The 18,318-nt window shown below is 48.2% G+C and overlaps 1 protein-coding gene across 4 annotated transcripts in view; it reads right to left on the bottom strand.

Moving 5' to 3' along the window:
• The window catches only part of INSR (insulin receptor), a 50,767-nt gene that overhangs the window by 22,775 nt on the left and 9,674 nt on the right, over positions 1-18,318 (bottom strand). For all 4 annotated transcript variants that reach the window (XR_011339211.1, XR_011339212.1, XR_011339214.1 and 1 more), the window contains exon 3: positions 261-576. Coding sequence is in view for 1 of the 4 variants with exons in the window: in XM_069877985.1 (XP_069734086.1) it covers positions 261-576 (316 nt within the window). In the remaining 3 variants the exon portion in view is untranslated. The remainder of the gene's footprint in view (positions 1-260; positions 577-18,318) is intronic.

The raw sequence follows: 18,318 nt of genomic DNA, 5'->3' as shown, positions 1-18,318 counted from the left end.
GCCCAGAACTGACCCCAGGATTTGAGGAGTGGTCTCACCAGTGCTGAGTACCGAGGGAGAAGAACCTCCCTGGCCCCGCTGGCCACGCTGTTTCTCATACAAGCCAGGATGCCATTGGCCTTCTTGGCCACCTGGCCCAGTTCTGGCTCATGTTCAGTCTCTGTCAACCAACACCCCCAGGTCTTTCTCCTCCAGGCAGCTCTCCAGCCAGATTTCTCCTAGTCTGTAGCACTTCTTTACCTGCAGACCCTTGTACTCACTTGCTGGAGTTCATGATGTACCCTGAGGGGCACTCGTGAACACATTCGTTGTTGTGGATAACGTGGCACCCCGACTCTCTGGCGTTCTTGCATTTGTTGTGCAGCTCCTGGCAGAAGCCGAAGGTCACGCAGCGCCATCCCTCGAAGCGATAGTATCCGGGTGGGCAGGTGTCGACGCATTTGCCGTCAAGGTAGAAGTTGCGGCAAGCCACGCATTTGTCAGGGTTGTTTGGCTCCGTGCAGTCCCCGAGACACTCGCTGTGGCAGCACTGACCGTCGGAGGTGCAGCCCTGGGACTTGCAGGCCGCGGGGCAAACTGCAGAGAGAAGAAAGAAAAGGCAGCTGAGCACCACAGGACAGTCCGATGAGGTATAACCACAAAGAGCTTATGAGCAACCACACCTCATCCTGCTCAGCTGGGTAAGACGTCTGCCTCGTCTCCATTTCTAAGCTGTGAATCCCCAATTTCAATGATATTTTTGAAGTTATCATTCACCCTCACGAATCATTAACGCTCATCTTTAGAAACGAAAACTGAGTTTTCCCTTGTCTTAGCCCAGCACTCAGAGGCTCCCAGGGATGCTCAAGCAAGCCCAACATTATTTCCAAAGCCCAGAAGCGATGAGACTCCTACAGCGAGAGCTCTGGTCTGGAACAGCCAGGTTCAGTCAGAAGATTTGAGTTTCTCAGTTTAAGAAGCTAAGTTTCCCACAGTAACGCTGCCAATAACACAAGTCCAACAATACTTTTACATAACCCTCCAGCTTTATCAGAGATTTGCTTCTTATCCATCCATTACCCTGTCACCGGTTTCCCTGGAGAAGCCCTGGCATCCCACAAAAGCTCTATGGTGACTCTACCACAAATCCAAGAAGAAGAAGAAGGGCGTCCACAAGTATTATTGCTTGAGGTTTTTATGGTTTACTTTTTTATTACCCATTACTTAGCGCCTCACAATACTTTTAATGAGCAGATTGGGCTTTGAAATAGAAACCAAGCAGCAGCGTAGCTCAGAGCAAACACCGTGACTAAGACTGAGCAAACCCAGAGCAGCTCTGAAGGGAAGGACAGTCCTGCCCCTCTGCTGCTCAGCATCTTCACACCCAGTCGTAACAAGTCAAACGTGGCTGAACCAGTTAGACCCAATTCTGTCACCCAGAACACGCTCCAGACCTTCAAGTTCAAAAATAATGGGACAATTAGGGTTGGAAGGGACCTTAAAGCCCATCCAGTTCCAACCCCTGCCACATGCAGGGAAACCTCCCACTGGATCAGGTTGCTCACAGCCCCATCCAACCTGGCCTTGAGCACCTCCAGGGATGGGGCAGCCTCACCAAAGATCTAATGAAGTTGAAATCACCACTCTAAGAGCCATTTAAACAGCAGGAGAAGGAAGCTGGGATGAAGAACGTGGCCAGTTTCATCCTCAAGAACTATAAAGGCTGGAATATTCCAAAGAGAATCCTTGTTTCTCGAGGAGCAGATGAGGAACTGGGAAATGCTGGCCCTCACCCAACGACACCGGGCACCTACAAAACACTGTGCCACACAGGATTGTTTGAATTTGTTATGAGAACCAATCTTCAAAGCCCTGTTGACACGTTTTGAGTTCAGCTGCAAATATTCACAGGGCAGAAACTGTCTGAATTCTCAACTCTAAAGGTTTTTAGAAGACATAATTACACTACTTTTAAACTGCTGTTAACGTTTCTCTCTTTCCTGTTCTATGAGCTTTTGATGTTTAAAGACAGCCTGAAGAACGCAAGGCAGCCAAGGCAACAGCTTTGTTTCCATTAAGCGCTCAAGATCAGAAATCATCAATGCTGTTTTGAGCAAGATCCTGAAGAGACATCATCTCGATGTTATCAAAGTGTGCAGGCTAGGGAGTGTTAATATTTCATTTTTTCCAATAAGCACTTGAAAGTCGTGTAGGAAGCTCTCCAGCTTTTGTTCACCACCACTTCTTATAACGATTACTACAGCATCCAGGTTACGGGACCTCAGATGGATCAGACAGGGGTTTTGTTTGGGTTTTGCTTCAAAAGGGATCTTCAAAAATCCCAGTTAGAGACAGGGCAAAGCTGCTTCGGGGTGGGGGCAGAAGTCACCACGCCGTTCCACAAAAGCTGCTGCTGGAAAAGGTGCTTCAGCACTGGCAGCAGAACCAAGCTTTTCATCACCACCACAGATCCCCTTCATCAGATCCTCAGGAAGAGGGCTCCAAATCCCTGTCCCAAGGATGACAAACAGCACAACGCTTAACTAATCCACCCCGGACAGAGAGACACGGAGGTTCAAACCTATTGTTCCAGGGGTGAATAAATATTTAACTAGCAAGCCAGAGTGGCTCCAAAGGCTCAGGGAACAATGCATTCTACAAACCTTCCTGATTATAGATTCAGCCCGACATTTCTTCACGCTGCTGAGGCCCGGCTGGGGGGGACAAAAGGCAGCAGAGTCAGCGCAAAGGAATTTCTACCTCTGTGGATCGCTCCTGACGTTTCACCACTTCCCTGTGCTTCAGGTGGAAAGAAAATACATCGATACTGTAAACATATTCCAGAGCCAAGACAGGTAACCAGGAGATCTGCATTTAACAGGCAAGTCAACCAAGCGCTAAGCTGTTCAGCTAACAAACACGGTTTGTCCGACTATGGAAGTACGATTAAAAACACTGGGTTTAGGTCTTGTTTTGCACTCTCTGCTAATAAAACAAGAGCAGGGAATAGTCTGAAAAAAGGGATAAAAATCACTCGGGTAATTTTTGCTTTTCCTATGGGATCCTCTGGACCTGGATGGGTTTAAGCAGCAGTGCCTGGGTGAGCCGAGTGTTCAAACAGCAGTGGTTCGGGTACAATAAGAGGTACAGAGCTCATTAAGAAGAAGCCCTAATCCACACGTATGAACGTCAAGACGCTGCATTACAGACTGCAGGAACAGATGTTCTCACAGGGGTTTAGGATGGATTTGTCATGAGTTGACATGCAATAACAGCCGCATCCGTGTGAGCGCGGGTCAGCGGCGGCAACCAGGGCCACCATGGGTCCTCTGGGGCCACCAGCCGTGTCCCATGCAAGCCGCTCCTCTTGGCCAGCAGACAAGCTAGAGGCAGGGAGCAAACTCGCCTCGCACCACCAGGTCCGTCTGCGTGAATTACACAAGTGTGTTTGGATTACAGACAGGGCAGCTCGGAGGCTCCCGATCCAAGCGAGTCCAGGACAGAAAACAACTGCGGCAGGAGAACCGCCCTCAGCTTCAGCCAATGTGTTTGCTGCCTGCACAGGGAGGCATCCAACCGCTCCTATCTGCACTGGGCAAACATGCCTTAACCCCTGCCAGCCACCTCAGCCAGGGCTCCCAAACCAGCCTTTACCCACGCCACCGTCTACCCACGGCGCCACAAAACCCATCACGCCAAAGCCATTTACCCAGCTCTCGCAGGGGTTTTCTCATGAACTCGCAAAGGCGTATTTATAACCACGAGAAAAATGTAGGAGGAAGCCAGTCCGGACCCAGCATTAACACAGCTCCAGAGGGCTTGTTTTGGCCGCGATAGGCAGCGCCTGGTGCCAGCGCTCGGGCTGCTGTAATGCTGCATGACGTGTGCGTACGGGTAGAGTTCAGAGCCCCGCAGAAACAGGATCGGCACTGCCCTGTGTTTTTTCCCTTACTGTAAATGGCTACAATAAGCGCGATATAAATTTATCCGCCAACGGTCACTGTAAATGGCTGCAGCATCCGTGAGAGGAATTCACCACGAACAGCCCCGCACAATCACACCGAGTTACGGCTGCAGCAGGAACTCTAATTTAATTTCCTAACCGTACAGTCACGATAATGACCTCCGCAGCAAGGGGTTCTTGTGGTTCTCAACCAAACAAACCCAATAAGGAATAAAAAGGAAACCCAAGGACTAATCGCCCACGGCAGCAGCTCCTCGGAGTGTGTTGCAAGCACGGGATCTTAATTTAGCACCAGAGTTTGTGCTGGGTTCCTGAACTTCTGCAACGGCTGAGCGGCATTGTTGCTATGAAATCCACATGGATCTTACCTCCTTAGAAAATTATGTATTAAATCATGCTACACTTAGAGCATTTACTTGATCACTTTTGCTCAAGACTGTCATTCTCCTCTTGAGAAAACGACTCCAAACTCTGCAACTCATAGAATCACCAGGCTGGAAGAGACCCACCGGATCATCAAGTGTTTGATGCATTTTTTTCTGTAAAACATTTGATTTGTTTTACTCAGAATCACCTGTTTTCTCGTGAGCATTTATCTGATCTGAACACATCACGATGACGCCTAACCTGAAGGCATCAGCATATTGTAAGGCTGAAAAGAATAATCCAAAATTAAATGAAATTGTGTTCAGTGAGACCAGGTACAACCTAAAGCTCCAGAGGAGAGGGGGTGCACAGAGCTGCTGTAGGAAAACCAGCGTGCTGCCAACCCCCCTGCACTCTGCCTTATGTCCTCGTTGTGTTTCTTCGTGTCATCAAGCCCAGAGAGGCAGAAGCCCAAGCCCTGAACCACATCAGCCACAGCTCTTGGGCTGCACAGCGACATTCAGATGGAAGCGGCGCGCCTGGGGAGAGCGTGGTTACAGAGCTCCACTTGACCCGGCACTACCCACCAGGCCCTCTCCAGATCCTCCTGAGTCTACAAAAGAAGAGGAGAAACCAGGACAGAAGAGAAAATAAGAGTTTAACACGCTTCTACAAAACAACTGCCAGCAACACCCACCACCAGCTGCCGCTACCGAGCGAAATTTGGGAAACATCACAAAGCTTTCAAGCAAACTTTATGTCACTCGCAGCGTTCAGCTGCTCTTACAACATTTATCCCTCCCTCTTCCTCAACGCCAGAGGTGTCCAAGGAACAACCTCCCCAAACACATCGACTCTGTTACCCACACACAGGATTTCAGTTCTCAGCACCAACTCGGGAAGAAGCAAGTGCCAAATAGACTCAAGGTTTGACAATCAGCACTAAAATTAAAGTGTTATTTATAAAATAAGGTATTACAGTACATAATGCCATGACCCTGTTGGGCCACGAGTTGGGAATGTTAGGAGGGCCGTATCTACACAGGAACAGATAAAATTAACTGCAGGTGCCTCCCTTCCCATAGACCGGGGCTTCCAAAAACAACATACGGTTATGAAAACGTAAAGGAAACTCTTCCCATTGACATTTCTCAGGACAACACAACTCTTATCTCCTCTATCAGCAAGGATAAGAAAAAACTTGTTTCTCCTCCCAACCCTTTCACAAGTTATGTGCTCGTTTGGAGCTACGGGGAACGTTCAAACATTCCAGAATGGGATCGGTGCCACCTGTGAACACCACGTATTTGGTTGCTTCTTGTAAGGAATCTTCCCAGCCAAGAACAGCCGCTACGACCAACACCGGCAGAGATGCTGGTGTGTTGACCTGTTGGGATCGGAAATGTGAGTTTAAAAAAGATATAAGGGTTTGGAGCTGTGTGCCACCTTGTCCAGTGGCGATAACGGAGGATACCGAGGTCTGTGAAAGGAGTTGTTGAATGGAGACGGGGGGGAAGGTTGAGCTCTGCTGTTGAGAGGAAAAGATCAGCCTCTTCTTCCTTCTGCTGTTAGACTGGAGTGATCCATTATCAACTCCTGGTGGAGCGTTTCTCTGGAAATAGAGACATTCACTCATACACGAGTTACGAGTTATTTATGCAATATACAAAAATATATTTATACACAAGTTATCTTAACACAGTGAAGCCTGGAGGCAGTAATCCAGTGCAACAGACCCACAACACCTTTGGTCACTCACTCTTGACTTCCTGAAGAAGAACCTTTGCCAACGAGGTCCTCCAGCTCCCACCGCGAGGACACAAGGCAGCACCCGTGCCCAGGGTACCAAATCCTACGTAGCTTCAGATTCAGTGGCTCAGCTCTGTGGCTGGAGGTGGTAGGACAGTCCAACTATCACCTCTTATTTTCAGAGACAGAATCTTCCTGGGCTACAAGCCTCAGCTATGAGCGTCCCTCACCTCTTCTCAATAAACCTCCAGGACAGGCTCCCATTTCACACATCTTCCAGAACTTTGTTTCGTCTTTGTTTTCAGCCCTGCTCTCCTTTGTCACCCCAACTATTTACAGAGAGCAGCAGATGCCTCCCACTCGGATACGCCTAACATTGCCCAGATAGAATGAAGATCAAAGAAACATCTTCCTTTTGTGCATTTTGAGCAGTGCACACGGTGTTCACGCTCCTTACGAGCCAAAGGTACAGAGCAAACCATTTCTCTCTGATCAAAGCCAAGGGACAAAGCTAAAGTAAAAAATTACCAATTAAAACTCCAGGCTGGGTCTGTTGTCATTCTTGAGTACCTTTCGATCTTGCTGACTGCACAAACAGTTAAGAACAACTCTCAGGAATTTACCTGAACTGTTGGCAATTAGACTCTAAATACCAAAACACAGAGTCTGATGTGAAAACACAGCAGCACCGTTAAAGGCAGGACAGGCATCACAAAGTGCACATGAGGACAGAAGAAGGCGGAAACGCTTTACCTGGTGCCCACAACGCTGCTGTTGTGCCACTCCAGCAGGCAGATCCAGCCTGCTCCTTGTCCTGTGCATTCAAAAAGACACAGGGGCTTAGGACATCATCAGAGATCAGGAATAACCTCTGGCTGTGCTCACCTGCTTGTTGTTGTTTGATATGCAAGCCCCAAAAATGACTCTACATCTTTAGAACCGAACCTGGAGTCTCAGCGAGTTATCATAAATATAACAGCCCATGCAAATCCATACCGGCTGCAGCCTTTCACTACCCTCAGCCCCTTTGATGGCTGATAATTGAAGATGATGAAGAAGCCATCACATCCACTCCTCTCCCTCAGGTTCCTGAGCCCTGAGAGGATGGAAGGTTCCGAACTTCAGTCCTTCAGACAGCAAATTGCTGAAGAGACACTAAGGGAAATCCCTCTCCCCATCAAATGGAGAGAGGTGTTCAGTGTATGCTACCCCTAGTGAACACAAGAGATTCGTAAGGAGCACATAATTCTAAAGTCCTTTAGACACCCACCTCCTATTGTACCTCATGTCGTACAGCAGAACAGAAGATCTGTAATTCAGACCCAGACAAGAAACTTTGAAGAGCTTTTCTGTAAAGCTTTGCTCATTGCTTGACTAGATGATCTTAAAGGTCTTTTCCAACCTTAATGATTCTATAATTGTTTTCCTCACAGCTATGACTGTGCTTTTTTTGTTGTTATGGTTTGTTAAATTTCAATCCTTATTACAACCTGTTTTTATCATTCAACGGCTGACATGCCACCTGGGAGCCTCATGAATGCTTCCCGTTAATATTTAACTATATATTGCTCTTTCCGATGCCCAGCATCTCACAAACATCCCTGTTCACTTTAACCTACTCCGTCAAACCTGCTCGCTCGCATTGCAATCCCAGAAAACCCAAGAATCATAGGGAAGCGGGTCCAGGCAGCCACAGACGTCCTAAAAATAAGTGTAATTGCATGTGAAGTTTGTATCCCTGCTGTATTTTGAGTACAGATCTCCACTGTCGTACCCAGTGGGATGGGAACCAGGTTTCCCTCAAGCCTCATCAGTGCGGTGCGAGAGGCAAGTTTCTCACCACAAGAGTTTGTTTCCTAGTGATTGGCAGCGTGGCCTGACCAGAATAAGTCAGCAGCTCGATGCTGAACAAGAGATGCTGTAAAAGAGAAATTTATACCTGTCCTATTCAGAAAAGGAGACAAAGGCATGCAGAAGCACTTTGATGTGCAGTGATGGTCTAAGAACAATGGTCTCCTAGTTTTCCAAACGCCGATCTAACAGAAGCTACTGCGTTTACCTACAAACCTTGCCCTGAAAACAAAGAGTGATACGATCAAAGCACGAGGCGAGATGTATAACCTTTGCTTTCCGCAGTGATAAGAGAGGGAGAGGATTGCTTTTCTCAAGGCCACGGAGAAGGATGTTGTAGTAAACAAGGCAGGAAAGAATGAAATGCACTCAGCTCTGAGGGAATAAGATTGTGGTTTAGATTAGTTACGTGAAAGATGTGCAGAACGTAACCTGGACACACAAAGTAAGAGCAGATCTACCTCAGAAAGGACACACAGTACACAGCAGGTAGGAAAATGGAGCTGCCCGTAACAGAGAAAGGTAACGAAATGGGTGGAAGCATAAGATTAACCACAAGGCGATTACACTGATAACTAATGATCCACGCAGAAATGTCAGGCAGAGGTTAAGATTCTAATCTGGGCAGATTTCATGGCACAGTCAGGAATCGTAAACACAGACACTGCCGTGGAATTAGTGTTTGTGGATGAAAACACTGAAAAGACACCAGAGAGAAAGAAGGAATATAACTAACCCAGATCCCCCCTCCCAGCTCTCCCTCCAGAGAGGATGAGGACGGAGAAAAGGAAAACATCCCCTGAAGCCCAGCGCACAAAGGACTACTCAGAGGATGAATCTTCCCGTGCAAAGGTCCCCAGCTCTGCCAGCCAGATCTTTTCTCTTGAGTTACCAGGATGCATAAATGTTTTCATGCACGGTCACTTCGCGCACTGCCCAAACCCCTGCCAGACCCAGAGCGGCTGCGAGGGGAACCTGATCCCAACACCAGCCTCTGCCCCACGGCAGCCACTCCAAGGGTAAAGTGTTCCACTCGGTGCCAAGCGAGGCTGACTGCTGGAGACGGCAGCGGGGAGAAGGCGACTCCGGGTCGCGAGCAGGCAGCGCCCCTGGGAGAGAGGCTGCCAGTCAGCTGCCACTGGCACAACCCCAGGCTGGAACAGGCAACCTGGCAGGAATCAAAGAATCATAGAAACACAGAATCATAGAATAACCAGGTTGGAAAAGACCCACCAGATCATCGAGCCCAACCATTCCTATCAAACACTAAACCATGTCCCTCAGCACCTCATCCACCCGTGCCTTAAACCCCTCCAGGGAAGGGGACTCAACCCCCTACCTGGGTAGCTTGTTCCAGTGCCCAATGACCCCTTCCGTGAAAAATTTTTTCTTAATGTCCAGCCTAAACCTCCCGTGGTGGAGCTTAAGGCCATTCCCTCTCGTCCTGTCCCCTGTCCCTTGGGAGAAGAGGCCATCACCCTCCTCTCTACAACCTCCTTTCAGGTAGTTATAGGGAGCAATGAGGTCTCCCCTCAGCCTCCTCTTCTCCAGGCTAAACACCCCCAGCTCTCTCAGCCGCTCCTCATAAGACCTGTTTCCCAGCCCCTTCCCCAGCTTCGTTGCTCTTCTCTGGACTCGCTCCAGAGCCTCAACATCCTCCTTGTGGGGAGGGGCCCAGAACTGACCCCAGGATTCGAGGAGCGGTCTCACCAGTGCCGAGTCCAGAGGGAGAAGAACCTCCCTGGCCCTGCTGGCCACGCCATGTCTGATCCAAGCCAAGATGCCATTGGCCTTCTTGGCCACCTGGGCCACTGCTGGCTCCTGTTCAGTCGCTGTCAACCAACACCCCCAGGTCCCTCTCCTCCAGGCAGCTTTCTAGACAGACTTTCTCCTAGTCTGTAGCACTGCATAGGGTTGTTGTGCCCCAAGGGCAGGACCCGGCACTTGGCCTTGTTAAACCTCACGCCATTGGACTCAGCCCAGTGGTCCAGCCTGTTCAGATCCCTTTGCAGAGCCTCCCTACCCTCCAGAACGACACTTCCACCCAGCTTAGTGTCAAACCAGAGCAGTCGCACCTCCTGTGTGCAACCAGCGCACGGGAGGCTTCACCCCAGGACTAACACGTGCATCCTCCTCTGATGAGACTCACATCCCGCGTAGATACCTCCAAAACTAAGTACTATAACGTATGGCTTCCGGTCATTTACTGGATGTTGTCATGGGTTTCCCCGAACAATGATTGTTTCAAAATCATCTTTGAACTGCGGAAAGGAGAAACGTATGCAGTAGCTCATTATCAGGATTATATGCATAGATTACACGCACCCATAGAACGTTCTCTCAACCAGTCTGGTCGTTTTGGCCTCATCAGCTCCCACCCACTGACTTACACACCCTGCTCTCCTCACCCAAAGCTATAACTATGGTCTCCACAGTTTATTTCTAGGTAGAAGAATTTACTCAGCGGCACTGAAATAGATACCATTTGCTCGCAGCCACAGAGCCAAGCAATAGAGACCTCCCTAGGAAACCGGTTTTTATTTACTACTTGCCCGTGCCATCTTCAGCACTCCAGCAACGCCCCTTTCCAAGGAATTCAGCGCATAACCTGCACAAACTACCCAACCCAGCTCAATCCAGGGATGTACCTGCTGAATGTCATTACAAACACCCTGATCCCTAAGGGGTTTGAGCTGCAGGACGCATGACATGCCACCTCGCTCTGCTTCTCTAACCCAAGTGCCAACGAGAAACGGTAAAAACAACTAAAAGCCACATGGACACAACCCCAAGGAAAAACAAACGGCTATAGATTAGCACAAAAAACCATTAACTACATTGCACAAGGCGTCCTTAGAGGCTATTAATCTCTTTCTCCTTGTAAATTATGCAAGAGAAAGTTGTAAGCTGAAGGAATTCAATCCCAAACCAGTCGTGCCCATGCCAACAAGGAAAGGGAACAGAATCTCTGCAGTTACATTGAACTCTGGGGAGACCTTGGATTCTCAAGCTTTCTTCCACAACAGTTAACGGCTCCAACTGCCTGTTGCCAGCATCACAACAATTCTGCTTTATTTCATGCCTCTCCTGTGGTGAGCTCTTCAAACAAAACCAACTCTCGCTGAAGTCACTTTGTTCAATAAGGAAGTACAGCAGTAGCAGAGGTCTCGTTATCCACCCATTAAGCAACGCTCAGAGAAGCAGGATCTCCTTCCAGAACACAGACCACGCAGACATGTGCCTGGCTACGAGGCTTCAGCTGGTGTTGATCAACTCAGATAGGGTCTGATCATCAGCCACCACCAGCATCATCCCTTTCAGAAGACAATTCAGAGCCGGTCTAATTGATACGGTAACATGAGCCACACCACCTGCCGATACCTAAATGTGTATTTATCATGGGGGGAAATCAAGAAATTAAAATTACCGTGGATAGAGTTCTCAGGGGGCAGGGGGCGAGGAGTGACACAAACTAGCGTTATCCAGCAAGAAAAAGGGATGGAACCTCCTCTACACAAGCCTGAAGCCATATCAGTTTCTCCAGAAACAGTCTTTTTCTTAAGCAAACTACAGCAGTTTCAATCTCAGCCCAGAGCTGCCATCACTGAAAGCAATTTTACACTGGAGAGGGGCCGAAGTTTCCCAGACGCTGCCCAGTCCCTTCACCTACCCAAGGCCAGATAAATACTTGACCTAGACATTTCTGACAGTTGTCTGTTTAAACCCATCTTAAAGATAAATTCTGCCTCAAGCAATTCCTGTATTTGCTGGCTGACGTTCATCGATCAGCTCCGCACGACAAACACGCCCTGAGGCACAGAGAGGGGCATGGAATCACCCAAGACCAGCGCTGAGAAGAGGCTGGTGGTCCCCAAGTCCACATCCACCACACAATCCTCTGCAAAATACTTGATACAAAGTGAAACTGAGGGTGATGAGGCACTAACCCAGGTTGCCCAGAGGATGTGTATAGGATACTCCTTCCCTGGAGGGGTTCAAGGCCAGGTTGGATGGGGCTTGGAGCCCCTGATCCAGTGGGATGTGTCCCTGCCCATGGCAGGTGGTTGGAAGTGGGTGGGCCTTGAGGTCCCTTCCAAGATTGTCTGAAACACTTGAGAGTTCATTGCTGAAGGCTGCTCGGTCTCCTCCAGCATCAGAGCAAGGCTCGTGTTTGAAACAGTGTCCCTTTGGGTGGATGGATGTCTTACCGCAGTGGATCATCACTGACAGATCTGAGCACCAAGCAACCTAACGCATGTTTGAAAAACACAATCTGGAGTTCTCTTTGTTATCACAGATTTGAGCATGTGGAAAAACAACACGCTCTTCCCCAGCACTGATCAACAAGAACCATCATGCAGCAACTCCTCCTTTCGCCAACAGAGCCATGCAAAACACCAGGAGGTTTTTGTTATCACACCCACCAAAGTCACACACAGCACAAGCACTGAGGAGAACATTTTCTATTCTCCTGAACAAAACACCTGATGCTGGATGCAGATACCCTGTTCTAGGGGACTTTTAGAGCAGTTCTCTCCATCAAGCCACAGAAACTCTGTATCCAAGCAGAGAAAGAGCAGCCAGACACTACAGAAATTATCTCAGCAGCCCTGGAGATAAGGTTATTGAGTGTGGCAGAGGAGCCTAAGGAAAAGGCAATCTACACACGGCATTTCTTTTGCTAATTTAACAATTGTGGAAATCTGATGGCCAGGTGAGAAGTTGTTTTGGATGAAACTCCACTTTCCATATAACTGCTTTTTCACTGAGTCTCCACGTAGAAAAGAGAAGGGCTACTGCATCTTCTGCTCCTTGTTCCTCCAGAAACCCAGAGCATGCAGAGTCCCCAAGCCTAAACCCACAGAACTGAACCAACAGAGAAACTCTTTGAGCTCAAAGGCTTCATTTTGCATACAGTTTTAAAACAAATGCCTTATTCCTTTAAGCCATGTTAAGGCTCCACTGGGTGAGACTTTCAGAGCCAGACATCGCACCATGAAGCTCCATTTCCTCTCTGGCTTTTGGGAGCTTTCGTGGGGTACTCACAAGGGAACTCTTGGACTCATTCACCTCGAGCCGAGGCTGTGTAAACACATCCAGCGCGATCTGCCTTCCTAGGGAAGGATGACAGTCAGCGAAGACTGAAGACCAGAAAAAACAAGTCCTATTTGTTTTATTAAGTCATCGCTGTTGATTTCCCTGCCCGTAGAACATAATTGGTCTGGCTTTGCAGAAGAGACAAGAAAAATATTTGGCTGATACTCCAGTTGTAACAAATAAGGCTCTTGAACTATTAAAACCCTTGCGGTGCTGTAATGCAGCATGGATGCCTAATGCAGTTTAAAATGGTAACAGAAAAATGCTTAGTTATCCCGTGGTGCCTGCTGACTGGCACGTGCCTTGTTCCTGGGAAACCCAATACGCTGGTAAAGCTTCCTGCACCATTCCAAAGATTTTCTAACCATGCCTGTAACAGTGCAGCAGGGTTCAAGCCCACCTTCAAGTGCAAACGTTCTTTATATGCTGCCTCCACCATAAAAAGCTGCTGATATGACTGAGTTGTGGCCTGAAGTTCCTGCGTGAGGGATTTCCAGGTGCTCAGCTCAGGGCAATAGCTGGAGCTTGATGGGTTTTGCCGCAGGTTGCTTAGTTAAAAAAAAAAAAAATCTCAGTTACTATTTTCAGATATTTCAGAACCAACAGCTCTGAAGCTGATGGCACTTCGCACGTGTTACGGGAAGCCAAGCTGCCACGCTCAGCAGCTCCCACAGACACCACACAGCATCAGTTTGGTCTCTCCACATCAGAGGAAAGAACTGTAGAATCATGGAGTGGTTTGGGTCGGAAGGGATCTTAAAGCCCATCCAGTTCCACCCCCCTGTCATGGACACCTCCCACTGGATCAAGGTGCTCAAAGCTCCATCCAGCCTTTAAAGCCCAGCACTTTATTTGGTTTAACAAACTGAGACCGACCCCCCTGCCTCCCTACCCAGATAATTCACTTTTTAAAAGACTAGATGAGAAGCCACCGTGCTTAGAGGCCAGGTTAAAGCAAACCAAGAGGAGCATGAAGAACCATCAAGCCAGCTACCTCAGACCTGCAGGTATCCCCTCTGATCTCTGACAAGCTTGCTACCTAAGTTGCCCTAACTCCATGGTTGACTTAAACCCAGTCTTCCCCTGTAACTTGAGCTCAGGCTCAGCTCCTCAAAGCAGAGCCCTGAAATTCCAGCGTGGCCACATACCAGCGGCAGCAGCAACTCTGCGGGAGACCCAAGTGACCAGCAGTAAGATGTGACCAGCAGTTAGATGTGCCCATCTCCAGAAACCTTCGGACTACAGCGAAAACAAACCACTGGAGTAGTTCTATGAGCAAATTAATGACATTCCCTCTTCCCAATTAGAAAGATCTTGCAAATCTTACACCCTTCATTAGGCCAGTCCTGCTAAATACCTGTCACCAAAGGGCTGGAACACTGAACAGCTCAACTGTCAGGCACCTGCCAGAGCTTCAGCGACTGCAGCGTGGGAGCCAACGTCTGCAAAATTTACAGTTCCAACAGAGCGGTATTTCTTGACATCCTGGAAAAAGGACACCTCTAACCTGATATAGGAGATTAAAGTCCCATTTATTTTTCTGGCACGCACCACGGCGATGCCAGCGAAACCACATACACCTTGAATTCTTTAATAAAACACAGAAGACTATGAATCTCAGCATTCTGCTGGACTTTCTTTCCAACTCTTTTATGGGTTTTCCTTTAAAACACCTTCTTCCTCGGAGCCTCTGACCTCTCAAGGTGCTCAGCCTGGTCAGCGAAGTAAGCAAGCAAAGCAGACTGAGCTGGAAGCCACTTGTTTGTACGGAGCATCCTCTCGCCCTGCCTGTGTCCTTCTCCTCCATAGCAATTCTGCTCCTATTTTGAAGGGTGTAGAAAGAAATTCCACATTGGAAACCTGTTTGGCCGTGAACAGGTGCTGAGCACCCTGCCCCGATTTTCAGTTCATTTAAATCCAGATTCACAAGGCAGCCAGACACAAATGACAACATTACACTCGCTCTGCCAACACTTAAGCACCTCAGAGAGCCAGAGTTAATTCCGTGGGGTTTAAATGCCACAAGGCGAAATGAAAGCCAGGCTGAGGGCTCCCACACAATGCCAGCCCAGTGCCCCCTCATCTGCAAAATCCCAACAGAGACGATGAGCGCACGCAGTTGTCATCTACAGGATGGCAGTGGCCCAGGCACAGGGCGCTGCTTCGGACACTCCCGTGATGCCAGACAAACTCGGGATCAAAGTAGCAACTGGAATACCGGCCGGCACAGAGCAACAGCTCAGCCCGTGCCAGGCAGTCCCAGCCAGGACCCAACAGGGGGGTTTTCAGCTAATTCAGTCCAAATTAAGAAGCACAAACACCCCAGCAAGTTCATTTGCACCCCTCCAACAGGAACTTGCATGTAATTATGGGGAATAATTGGGAAGCTTGGTCACTGCACTTTTAACCAGCTACTGTTTCAAACAGAGAAGGGCTAGTGCTGCTTCCTCCAGGACGCGCTTCATTATTCACCAGCTCTGTCGTTAATCAAAAGGTCCCGAAATCCTCAGCCTTTCAGCCCAAAATGATCTCTGCGCTGGGTACACTTTTGAGGCGAATTCTCTGTATTTATTGCCTATTAACTGTTGGACAAGCTAGGAATTGGTTCTTGTTCAAATGCTCTGCAGATGGAACAGATCTGATGGTGCCTTCTGTCTACGGTGCTGCTTGAGAATTGAGGCTGGGGAAAAAAAGTCTTCAGCCTCTCCTGCACTCAGGTAAAGGTGCGGCAGGGAAGAAGCCCAAGAAATATCAACATGGTGAGGCCACAGGAGCTGCACCCATGGGGATTTCTCAGCAAACTGAAGCTGTCAGTGTCGAAACCACCCAAGGTCAGAGGAGAGAAGCCTGACCAGATGCTTCTTAACAGCCCCAAGTTTTGTTTGGTGTTTTTAAAGCAGGTAGGATGTTTGTATGGAGTGATCATTCCCACCCTAGTTCCAAGCATGAGTACCACAAATCTCTTAACCACTCTTAATAAAGTAAAATTAATCAGTTGAGCCGTTTGCGAGCATCACAACAGCCCCAACCACGAGAGCTACCCGCGCTCAGTAACGCTGCCGCTTGGCAAGGCTGGAGCAGACGCCCCAGCGAGATTATCGGGTGTCAGCTTCCATCTGGCATTTGTCGGAGCAGGGGAAAAGCGGTTCTTATCAGGTCTCCAAGGAAAAGGAGCACTTCCACTCCATGTGGCAGCAACTGGAAACATTTCTTTTGTGTTTGAAGCTTTAAAAATATCTTGCCCTGGAGGTCGGCTGAGTCCATTTGGTGCTCCAAGACCCCTTTCCCAGACAAAGGTAATAAAACCAAGCTGCTGGTGACAGAAATTCCCAGCACATAAAAATTACAGGAAGCTGTTGCTAAGTAATATTTCTACCTAAGTAAACACTGCAAACCATTTCCCACACACACCTCTGAACTTTGTTATTCAAACCTGCCTCGAAGATGTTCGCAGTTGCAGGATTCCTTCTGGCACGGGTCTCTTGGAAAGCTCCCGGTGCTATTTCACAGCGGCTGAAAAACATTCCAAGCGGAGAAGTGCTTTTTCCGAGTGCTTTGTTGTGTTGTTTGTACCAGGAAACAAAGCAGGCTCCTAAAGCCACTCCTCAGTCCCCTACCTGTCCCAGGATTCTTCCTGGATCAGTCACAGGAAGATTAAAGAGAGATGCTGTTGAACCCCTATCTCCAGAGCTAAACATCATAAAAAAATCAGGACAAATATTTTCATACAATACCCTTCTTCAGCACCTCCTCGATGCGTCCGTCACCTCCGAAGGCCACCCCGTTATCAGCTCTGGTTTACCATTCTTTTCATTTGGCTCAAGTAGTTTCATGCACCTTCTGCTTTCTCCTCCCGAGGTCAATGCTTTGCAGCAAATTCTAGGCTGTGCTAACGGACAGACTCAACTCCTGCATTTATCCCATAAAAAGCAAGACATCAGTTTGAAGGAAGAGTCTGTCAACAAATCTGCAATGGCACAGGGTCTCAAAAACTCAAATTTCCTGTAGCGTGAGGTCCCAAGATCAAGATAACAGCCTCCTACGAAGGCTGCGTTCAGGATGAACACAAGAACTTGAACCTCTTTACATCCTCTAAGCAATGAAATCTATATTTCAGAGAGCCCTCCTTATATTCCAATACTCACCAAGGGACTGGCTGACCCCACAGATCATTTTCCTGTTCATTTTCATCTGGCCATTCTACTTTTCCTCCCTATTTCCTTATTCCACCTCCAAATGACCCAATATGCAAGTAAAAGGCTGAATCTACCTTTATAATTAGACTGTCAAAGCCATCAGGCTGCTGCAAATTACACACGGACGGAGCAGACTCGCTGCTGGCAGGAAATCCCATTTCAGAGGGAATTGTTCCTTCCGCAAGCGCAGTGACAGACATATAGCGTTTTTATTACATAAAAAAAACACATGTGGAAAAAAAATGCAAACTATGAAGATCATGTTTGGCAGATGCTGCCTGAGGTCTAGGACGTGGCATTTCCAGCATTTTTGCTGCCTGAATTCTTCAGCAGAGACGTTCTCTGCGTGAACACGCTGCTCCAAATGGAGAACTTGGTTTTTATGGCAGTAAAAGTAAGTATGTATGGAGGAAAAAAAAGCCTTATAAAAACGTGGGCTGAAAAGGTACAAACGTTCCAGAAGAGGAACGGCGTTTGGCTGCCACAAACAGCAGAAGGCTGGACTCAAATTCCAAACAGACTACACATTTCCCTCTCTTCCTACTCAAAATATACCATGAGTTGGCCTCAGTTGAACCGATTTGCTTTTCACACCAGCAAAGCCAGGCAGAAAACAGAAAACTCCCAGGACACACATCCCAGCCGATCCCCATCCGTGGCATATCCACCTCCGCACCTCTGCACTCCAACACAGATCCCTCAACACTGAAACTGTTTTCAAAGCTGCCCACAAACCATTTCAGTTCCTCCCAGCCGGTTTCAACCACCACCTTCGCTCCAACATTTCTAAGATCCTTCCCTTTGTTGTCTTCAACGTGTTATCATCAAGGAAATAAATTTCTGGGCTGGACGTAGAGCTGCAAGGATGATTCAGAGCCTTGGACGGGTGCCGTAGGGATAATTACATGCTACATCTAAAGTTAGTCTGGGAGTTTACTGGGATATCTGTGCCGATTAAAATAAAGAAATATCAAAGATGCAGGATCTGTCTGAGATGTGGCAGGGATAAAGCAAAGGAAGAGACCACCAAGCAGGCAGAGAGGGTCAGGGACTGGTACGGAAGAGCTGGGACCCCACTCCAACGCAAACCATCACTCTCTCAAGAGCTTTCTGGGA

This window comes from Phaenicophaeus curvirostris, chromosome 28, assembly GCF_032191515.1.
Source record: "Phaenicophaeus curvirostris isolate KB17595 chromosome 28, BPBGC_Pcur_1.0, whole genome shotgun sequence".
Taxonomy (NCBI): Eukaryota; Metazoa; Chordata; class Aves; order Cuculiformes; family Cuculidae; genus Phaenicophaeus; species Phaenicophaeus curvirostris.
The sequence above is the reverse complement of the archived record's forward strand: the minus strand, read 5'-3'. Positions and strand labels throughout refer to the sequence as shown.